General features: G+C 31.1%; 1 protein-coding gene across 1 annotated transcript; it reads right to left on the bottom strand.

The window, feature by feature from the left end:
• Positions 1-6,862: 6,862 nt before the first annotated feature.
• LOC131017236 (pentatricopeptide repeat-containing protein At1g62720-like) lies at positions 6,863-9,508 on the bottom strand. The gene is made up of 2 exons (XM_057945964.1): positions 7,703-9,508; positions 6,863-7,400 (listed from the first exon to the last, which is right to left on the bottom strand). Exon 1 carries the CDS (start codon positions 9,409-9,411, stop codon positions 7,726-7,728), a length of 1,686 nt encoding a protein of 561 aa, XP_057801947.1. The 5' UTR covers positions 9,412-9,508; the 3' UTR covers positions 6,863-7,400; positions 7,703-7,725.
• Positions 9,509-10,947: the final 1,439 nt, after the last annotated feature.

Genomic DNA, 10,947 nt, shown 5'->3' with positions numbered 1-10,947 from the left:
TTGTCAGAATCAATCTGCACAGCCTTGATTTAGGAGTTGAAAAATACCATCACTGTTGTAAATATATATAAAATATATATTTCCCTATTAAATGACTTAACCCTAAACCCTAACCCTAGCTTTGTATCTCCTATAAATAGAGGCATTTAGTCCTCATAATAAAACGGTCCTGCAGATTTATTCTCTTTACGCTCTCTACGCTATTCTCTATTCTTCTCATCTTCTCTCTACTTTCAACACGTTATCAGCACGAGTCTCTAACTAATTGAGTAAACATTGAAGGTATGCCATAGGAAAGAATCGTGTCTTTCCGACGAGGTAATTTATAATTGATTATATTAAATAATTGTTCGTATTTGATAAAATATATCTAGTATGACGTGAGTATTCATGGCTTGATTCATATGTTCCATGAGTTGTTGTAGATCAATTTTAAATCAAGATATGTTACTTCTGAAATTTTGGTGAAAAGAGATAATTAGAAATATTGAAACTTGTGTTCCTTTTATTTTTAATTTATGTTGTAAATATGTATATGTTCATTAGCGTATCTTCTGCAAACACAAACACAAACACAAGTTTCGTATATAAGATAACAGCTTAGGAGATTTAAGTTGTTGTAATCTAAAATTTTATAAATGGTTCAGTGATTTAATAATTCTTGGGAATATGTGGGCATGATTATATATATTCATTGATGTTATCATTTTTATGCCCTCGATTATGAAGATCAAGTTCTAAGAATTCTATTTGTGTTTTTATATTGATTATACATTTTGTTAATATATATAGTTTTTATAACTATAAATATATTTTCATAGTTTCCTGAAGAAACATGAATTTATAATTCTTAATAATCCATGAGATTATTAAAAGATAAGTAATCGAAGTTGTTAATGAAACACAATGATATCCCTTAATTTTAAATGTAATGTGTTCCCAATGAACACATTTAAATTGATTTGTTAATACAATCCCTGAATGATTGCTTTATTTAATTAATTCATCATCGTGGAATGAATTTATGATTTTTAATAATCTTGAAGATTATTAAAAATAAATTGTTGAAGTTCTTGGTAAAAATACAATAATATCTCTTCATATTAAATATGAAATATAATGCGTTCCCGATGAACACATGAGATAAAGTTAATATTCCGGAAGAATATTAAAATATTAAGAATGAATTTTTATTTTAAGCTTTATTTCGGTATTTACTTATTTTTTAGTGTTCATTTAATTATTACATTGCTTTATCTATTCGATTTATATTGTTGCTCCCGAAGTAGCACAACTAATATTCATAATGAATATTACAAGCTCTTGAAGAGCAATTATTCATCTCAATTTGAACTATTATTGAGAATATGATTATACAATTTAAAATTGATAATATTTTTGTGTGAGCTCCAGAAGAGCTTCATTGATCTCCCCATGAGTATTGAATAATTACACATGATTCATTATTTAATTCAATAATCATGTCGTGATGAATTTCAAATTCATATACCCAAAAGATTTTAAAATAACTCAAGACTTGAGTATTTGAGTTGTCTACATTACAATTAGTGCGTGATTAAATACCTCCTGAAGAGGATTTCCCATCTACTAAATTATTTTATCACCATTCAAGTATACCCATAGCTCTACGAAGATGATATGTATACTTTGTGAAAAATACATATATAGAGCCAATAATTGAGGATCAATTCATATATTGATACTTTGATTATCCAACTTAAAATATTTTTCGGCATTAGGGGGAGATATATGTGAATGATGAATTATACAATGCCGTAAATTTCTTGTTGGATTAATTATGTTAGATTCAAGCATTAATGAACCAAAAGTTCAATAAATTATTATTGACTGCCAAATGAGTGAAATTTCATATACATGTTATATTGCACCACAAATTGAAGTCCTAGATGGACGAATTTGATTCAATTCTTATTGACGCCAGAAGCGTAAACGACTTATTGGTGCCCAAGATAAAATATCCACGGATTGCAAAATCAAATAAAGAAATCAAATCATTCCAAAAACCTCATGAAGAGGATCGTCCTGAATACGATAATCCCAATACATTTTGCACGTGCACTAAATTATCGTAATATTGGGATTACGAAATAACTAGACCAAATATTATGGGAAATAGTGAAAATTTAGTTTTACTAAAGTTGCCATGAACTTTGGGAATGCGTGAGAATCGTATAAAAGAAAAATGATAGTTGTCGACAACACTTTTTGCCTCAACAAATTGTTAGTTCAATTTGAAGATTATTTGGATCCAAAACAAATTATATTAGTGTGCCAAAAGCACTTAAAAATATAGAAGTAAGCAATGAGGCAGAGCCGAACTCGCTAAATGAAAATAATTAAGCGAAGTTAGTAGCTCAAGGGATTGAGATTCCCAAATATATTCTCATGTTATGGATGGCATTATGTTTCATTATTTATATAACATTTTATGGCAGTAATCATTGATATAAATATCAAATTTATGGACATTATGACTGCATTATTATGTAGGTCTTTAAAATATAAATATATATGTGAAAGTCCGTAAATAACTAAGTGAATTCTTTCCGAAGAAAGAATATTTATGAATACTCAAAATACTTGAGGAAGTTAGCTCATATCTAAAGATGAGTTTTGAAAAACTTAATTAAAATTAAGTATTATCTCGACTTGTAGATCAAGCATATTTCCGATGGAGTATTTCAAACCAATCGACTATATTTTATATGTATTAGTCGACCTACCCAAACAAGATTTTGAATAATATCACATAATATTAGCTATCAAATGATTATTCTATCACTTGAAGTTGATAAACACTCACCTAAACCAAAAGAATTTAACGAAATTATTTAGGACCCGAAGTTCCTTACTTATGTGCTATTGAAGCACTACTTTTATCATGCATGATATACAATTCGAAATTGACTTGCTAGCAAGATTTAATGTTTCTCCAAGAATGAGAATTTTAAATGATATTAACCATGTTATTGGTTATATTCAAAGCAAATTACAATTGGTCTATGTTATGAAAGAAATCGAAATTCAAAATTGGTGGATGATGTTGATAATTTATTTAATTTCGAAAACTATATTGAACACATTCAAGATTGTTATCTTGAGGGGGAGTATGATCTTTTAAATAGTTTCGAAAATTAGACTTTGAAGGTCAATGGCCCTGAAGGCCAAATGGTTGTACTCTTTTCCTTACTAAGTTTTTTCCTACAAGGTTTTCTTAGTTAAGGTTTTTAACGAGACAACTAGTTTAATATATGAGTAAATATACGTCTTGTATTTTTTTTTCCTCTACCGAATTTTTCCCATAGGGTTTTTACGGAGAGGTTTTTAACAAGGCATGAACATCTAGACTCTAACATCAAATGAGGAGTTTTCTTTGAAGTCAAATTGCACACAACTCAAATGATACATGAAGTTCGATCAAGCGATAAATTGGTGGACTTATTTAGAAATGCATTACCAACATCAACTTTCAGAAAGCTAGTACACAAGATCGACATGCATCGACTCAAAGATATACAATGATCATTTTCAGGGGGAGCAGCTGTACTCTTTTTCCTTAGACTAGGTTTTTGTTCCATTGAATTTTTCCTAGCAAGGTTTTAATGAGACAACATATTTTTAGGGTTAGTCATTTAAGGGGGAGTGTTGTAAATATATATAAAATAAATATTTCCCTATTAAATGACTTAACCCTAAACCCTAACCCTAGCTTTGTATCTCCTATAAATAGAGGCATTTAGTCCTCATAATAAAACGGTCCTGCAGATTTATTCTCTTTACGCTCTCTACGCTATTCTCTATTCTTCTCATCTTCTCTCTACTTTCAACACCATCATATATAGGTTCTCCCTTTTTTTTATTTGTGGTTCTTTCTTGAACCTCTATATATATATATATATATATATATATATATATATACATTTATTACTAATTATATTTATTAAGATTAATGAATCTTTATATGGAATGTAATAGTTAATTAATTAATAAATAATGAAGATTATATATAGTAAATTATTAAAATGGAACAATTCTAAGCATGCCACGTAGGTTAAGGTTTAATCCTATTATAAAGAAGATTACTAATTATATTTATTAAGATTAATGAATCTTTATATGGAATGTAATAGTTAATTAATTAATAAATAATGAAGATTATATATAGTAAATTATTAAAATGGAACAATTCTAAGCATGCCACGTAGGTTAAGGTTTAATCCTATTATAAAGAAGATTACTAATTATATTTATTAAGATTAATGAATCTTTATATGAAATGTAATAGTTAATTAATTAATAAATAATGAATATTATATATAGTAAATTATTGAAATAGAACAATTCTAAGCATACCATATAGGTTAAGGTTTAATCCTATTATAAAGAAGATTCACGTTCTTTGAAAGACCCCAACGAAGGATGATAGATATGCACATCACAATTACTGACCCGACCCAATTACTACTCCAGCCCAAATGAGTGTCATCCACATAAAAAGCCTAAATTTATCACCAATCAGCCCATTAGATTTAAGAAATACATAATTGATAGCTAAATAATATATGTAGTTATAAATATGTTATATGTATCATCTCTATTTTATGTAACTATCAATGAAATGAATTAAAACTTTTATTTTATAAATGGAACGTAAGCTGCTCAAATAGCCCTTTTTCATCTATGTCTCTATATTTTTGGAGTTTGAATATGTTCGAAAAGCTCTATCATTAATATAATAATCGTATCAAGTTTATTCTTGACTTATTAATTTTTTTGAACATTCCGTACACTTCATTTTCATGCATTTTTTTAACAATCACTTAATATAATAGATAATTGTTTGTAATTCAATTACTTCAACATCAAGTAGATTGAAATCATACAAAAACATACATTTATGCATTCTTTAAAAAAATATATTTCATTTTCTAAACAAATAAACTAACTTTCATTGTTAATAATTAGTAATTTTACTTTTAACTTTAGAATGAACTCAAATTCAACATTAAAAATTAAATAAGAAAAAAAAGAATAAAAATAACATAAATGTAACAAATCAATGTACAATGTCAAATAATTCATATGGATAGTTGGATATACTATAAATAATGTATTATATTTGTTCTTCTATTTCTTATTTATATACATATATATATATTATACATATATATATAAATACATATATACATTTATTACTAATTATATATTTCTTATGTCAAATAAAATATATATCTATGTTAAAAAAAATTGGGAGGGAGCTTCAGCCCCCCCCCCCCTTCCCCCCGCGAATCCGCCACTGCGTGCGATACACGATGAAAATTGAAACTAATTGATATATTTAAATAAATAAATAAATATAAAATTAAACACGATCAAAATATATGTAAATAAAAAATATATTTTTAGAAATAAATAAATATTTTATATACAAACATAAATAAAAAGTTGTAAAAAGTAATGAAGAGAAAATGAAAAATTTTAAATTTTAAAATTTTCACAACTTATTCATTTTATATTTATTTTTTTATTATTTTTATTCCATATTAACGATCTTGTCACGAAATTAAATTTTAGATGCATATTGAATAGTATTCTTTAAGAATTAAATTTGATGATATTTTAAAAAATATATATTCCCTCCGTCCCACGAATCTTGAGTCACTTTTCTTTTTCGGCCGTCCCACGAATCTTGAGTCATTTTCTTTTTTGGCAAAAAAAATCCCTTTATTCACATTTTCACATACCACACTTAACACACTAAATACTAGTATTTTCTTAATTCCCGTGCCAGGGGACGATGGTTAGGCCGGAGTTCCGGAAACTTTCTCTTCCGCTATTTCCTTCTTTCTTTTTCGTCTTGTAGACAAGTACTATTTTTCCTTTTTACGGTTTTTCCCTTTGGATTTTCCGTAAAAAGGTTTTGATGAGGCTCGGCCCTTAGTCTGCTTTTCTTATGCTTTCAAGGGTTTTTTTAGGTTTTTTTTTTCTTTTTTATATAAAATCACAGTTTAATAAGTGTGGTTATTTAGTAGAGCTAATTATAGTAGTATAAAAGGGTATGTATGTCCATATTTAATATAGTGTAAATTGATAATAAGAAAAGGTCAAATCAAATTGAACAGTCCATCAAATGGAATCTATTTTTATAACCAGCATTCTAGCTTAACAGTGTTTATTCCTTTTATAAGAATAAACGGTGTTGTCCCCAAAGGGGACACCAAGCGGTGCGACCTCCTGCGTCTGAACAATGAGTTCCTAGGTTCAAACCATATTGCTCTCCCTCCCAAACTCTCCCAAGTAAAAAAAATAATTAAAAATTAAAAAATAAACGATGTATATGGGAATCTCGACCATTAATCCTACACCTCGAAAAATTGAAAAATAGAATTCGTCAAAGTAATAAAACATGGGTGACTTTAATTTATCAACCCTAGAAAACAACCTTATACAACATAGATTGTCCAATTAATTTATGATAAAATACACATATTTAGTTAGTTGATATGGTTTTTGACGGTTTGAGCTCAATAAATTATTAATATGTTATTCAAATCCAATATATCGAATTTGTAACAATTTTAGCACAATTGCCAAACCAAAAATGCAATTTTGACGGTTAGGTAGTAAGTAAAGCTCGAGTGCTCGATTCAATTCGAGCTTCATAAGGTTTGAGTTGAACTCGAACTTATAACTTTTTTACTCCGACACGGTCAAGAAAACTATACTCCTCTTCCTTATTTAATGAATAAACAAAAAAAAAAAAGGCAAAGAAGAAGATGAAAAGAAAATTCACCAAACATATTACTCATCTAACCGCAGATTGAACAGAAAACTACTTATTCTGCAAATCAAAATTGCCTCACAAAACATCCTGCAGTTACAGTCTTGAAAAAGCTACACCAAAAACATACTTAAAATAAATAAACAAAAACAAAGTTATAAGTAGAGCTACTGCTTATGAAGATCTAGCAACAGAACAAATAGCAACAAACTGGTATCTACAACCTCCTTCAACTCCTAAACACAATTCCCTCAACAAATCGAAAACCACAAAGACGAACTGCAAGCGCAGCTTGCTTTCCTTACCGATAATTACAATCGCAGCCAGCTGAAGAACTTGTTCTGAGGATCTCGTTCCAGTATTTCACCTCATATATTCCATCTAACCTAAAACTGCACAAGCCATTAAAGAAGATCAAAAGCAGGTCGACTCTTCCAGTTCCTGCACGGCTCGTTCATCACGGCTGAACAACGCAACTGCCTCATGGATCTCACCAACTAACACAAGCCATTTCAAGCATATAAAGAATCAAACTCAGTTTTGCAGCACCGAGACTTAGGCTGCAGGCATCCTCGCCCTGCAGTGGAAATGCATCAGACAACGATGTGTACTTTTGAGAACAGACACAGCGTGACATATCGTAACCACATTCTAGTACAGATCTCCAAGTTAGGAATAAAAACCAGCAGTTTCAATGCAAGTTTTAGCACAGGCCAAAACTGCACCCCAAAAGATGTTTACAGTCTCTTAAGTACACAAAATTAATAAAAAGGTGAACAATGTTACTCATACCATTAAGCAAAAAGAATGGTAAAAAACACAAGGAAACACAAAATAATATTATAATTGCAACAATATTTCGTTGTCGATATTACTAACCTCGTATATCATGAAGAAATAGACTATGATAGAATATCCTTGGGCGCAAGGTACTTCATCAATTTGATAAAGAAATCATCTCCAGTTTGTTCAATCGGCACCGAAGAAGTTGCAGAATCTGCTGAGAATCCCTTTTTGCGCATTTCTTCAATGAATGATGTTGCCTTGTGAAAATCATTTTGCTCTAGCAAACTCCGGATGACAATGTTGTATGTCACACGATCAGGTTCACAGCCACAATTCTCCATCTCTACAAGCAAACATTCTGCCTCCTCAATCGATCCTTCTTTACAAAGTGAATCAATGAGCATATTATATATCCAAACGTCAGGTTGCAAATCTTTAGAAGAAAGTTCTCTCAAAAGATCTCTTGCAACGTCACGTTTTCCATTTTTGCAGAATCCATCAATTAGTGCACCATATGTGACTATATTAGGAGTAAATCCTTTCACTTCAATCATGCGCAGAAATAGAAGAGCTTCCTCAATCTCCCCATTCCTACAGAGCCCATCCAATAATATAGTATAAGTATGCAAGTTGGGATGTACGTGTTGAGCTTCCATATCCTCGAAAAGTTTCCAGCCCTCAACAAATCTATCTTTCCTAAATAATCCATGTATCATGATATTATAAGTACATGTATTATGCTCCAAACCTTTATCGGGAATTTCAAGGAAAAGAAGCCAAGCTTCATCCACGCTGCCCTTCTTGCAATATCCATTTATCAAGCTGTTATAGCTAATAATATCAGGTTTAAGGCCCCTCTCTACCATGATATCAAGTAGTTGTTTTGCTCTCTCGATTTCACCCTTCAAACAAAACCCCTCAATTAGAGAAGAACAAGTGACAACATTGGGATAAACATTCCTTTGCGTCATAGTTTCCACCATATTACCAGCCTCTTCCATCCTTCCTTCTTTACAGTATGTATTAATAATGGAACTATATGTGAAAACATTGGGTGAAATACCCTTCCCAACCATCTTGTATAGGACTTTTAAAGCATCATCAACCATTCCACTCTTGCAGAATCCGTCAATTAAAGCATTATAAGCCATAATGCTGGGACTCCATCCACTACTTTCTAATCGATGAAGCCAATCATGGGCTGCACTGACTTGTCCAGCTTTGCACAGCCCATCTATGACGCGCAGAATTATAACAGCATTAGGCTCGCAAAGTTTTAAATCTAGAACCTTTTCAAACAATCTCACAGCTTCGGCCTCCTTATCAACTAAGAAAAACCCGTTAATGAGAGTGGCGATAGTCGCAACATCTGGTTCGTAACCAATCTTGAAAAAGAATCCCATTATAGAAAAACCAGTGTTTATATCTTTCAAGAGACAACAACAGTTAACAGCAATGTTCATTGTGTAAGCATTAACTGGGACACCCATTCTAAGCATTTCATCGAACACAACAAGGGCAAAAGAGTATTGCTCAATCTTTGCAGTAACACTCATTAGATTGTTGTACATGCGAACAGAAGGCACCCACCGTATGCTCTTCATTTTTTGAAACAATTCAACAGCATCGTTTAGTTCTTTAACACAATTGAAATCGATTCTGGGCAGCGTAGGTTGAAAAGCCTTGGAAGAGTAGAGAGAGAACAGAGGAGAGCGAATACCCGATTTATGCGACCATCGATTGAGAAATCCTCTTCCATGAATGAGATCAACTGCAGAAACGGCTGCTCTTCTGCTCAACATCTTTAATCGGCGGTGAGATTTAATGTGAAGAGAGGGAGAGTGTTGGGCGGCGAATGCGAGATTAGATCTGAACAAAGAAGGTAAACATGTGACGAAAAAGAAGGGTTCCAATTATAAAATAACAAAAGATAAAAGAAAAAGAAAAATGTACTCCCTCCGTCCACAATTTAATGCCCTATTTGGGTGTGGGCACGGAGACTAAGAAAGCTGAAAAAGGTGTTGTGGTGAAATATAAGGGTAGTTGACTAAAGTGATAAAGTGATAAAGTGTAGTAAATATAGAATATAAAAGTGAAAAATGTGTTTGGAGGTGAGTCCATTAGTGGCAAAAGGTAGTAAATATAGAAAAAGTAGGAGAGTAAAATGGTACAAAAATCAAAACAGGGCATTAATTTGTGGACAGTGTTTTAAAGCCAAACAGGGCATTAAATTGTGGACGGAGGGAGTACTTTTCAATGCCAAATAAAAGAAATACTCGGTCCAATATTTATAATTTTTTTTAATATTGATAACTCGGTCAACGGTCAACCATATTGATTTAAATTATTGAGTACTAAAATGCAAATTTATTGTGTGTGTTTGCTTAATACTAGCGTAGTTAATTTCTATGTTTATAATTCGAATTCATCGTGATTTGATTTTTAAATTTAGTTATTTAATTGTTATTTAAAAAAAAATACAAGTTATTTATTGAGGTTGCAAAATTAATAAATTATTCACTTTTATAATATAATAGGTCAGTTTAGTGGTAACTTTTTATTCTCTCACACATTTCTCTCTTTCTCCTCTATTTTCTCTTGAGTTATCCCACGATTATCTTTTCATCTAGTCTATCAAACTTTCTCTTTACTCATTGAATTTATTTTCTCTTTCTCTACCCCAAAATATTCGAAACCCTTTGCATCAAAAACTTGCTAGATTTTCTTGATGGTTGCACCCTTCAAAGTTTACGAGCAATTTCCTTCGCAGCAATTGCTGATTTGAATTCTATGACTTTGCCTTCCAGTTTCACTACCTGCAAAACTTTTATGCTTCTGCGAATTGGTAAATTGAGGCATCCCATGATTAGCCACAAAAATATGTTTCAAGCTAGGGAAAAAAAAAAAAAAAAAAGCTAATAGCTTTTAGGAATCTATACGAACTTTAAACGCAAGAATGGTGCATTTGGTTTGGAGATTCTTATATGCAAGCTGATAACAACAGTCCAATACCCATAATAAATAAATAAATAGAAAAATAAAAATCTGCATAAGTTCCATGACGAAGAGGGAAAGGGGAAAGTTGGTGAAAGATTTAACATAAAAATTGTCAACGCTCATCAATGAGTTCAGGCAAAATAATCGGTAAATTAGTGAGTATCAATTGCTGGGAGCGTTGGTAGCAATAATGCCGATTGACAGAGACAATTAATCGCCGAAAATTGAAAAGTGAAAGGGAGGAAACTCTTAAGCAACTTCTATTAATCTTTTTTCCCTCTTTAAATTGAAAAAGGAGCACGCTTTATTGCAAAAGGCGAAGAAGAAGACGACGCAACAGA

This window comes from Salvia miltiorrhiza, chromosome 3, assembly GCF_028751815.1.
Source record: "Salvia miltiorrhiza cultivar Shanhuang (shh) chromosome 3, IMPLAD_Smil_shh, whole genome shotgun sequence".
Classification (NCBI taxonomy): domain Eukaryota; kingdom Viridiplantae; phylum Streptophyta; class Magnoliopsida; order Lamiales; family Lamiaceae; genus Salvia; species Salvia miltiorrhiza.
The sequence above is the reverse complement of the archived record's forward strand: the minus strand, read 5'-3'. Positions and strand labels throughout refer to the sequence as shown.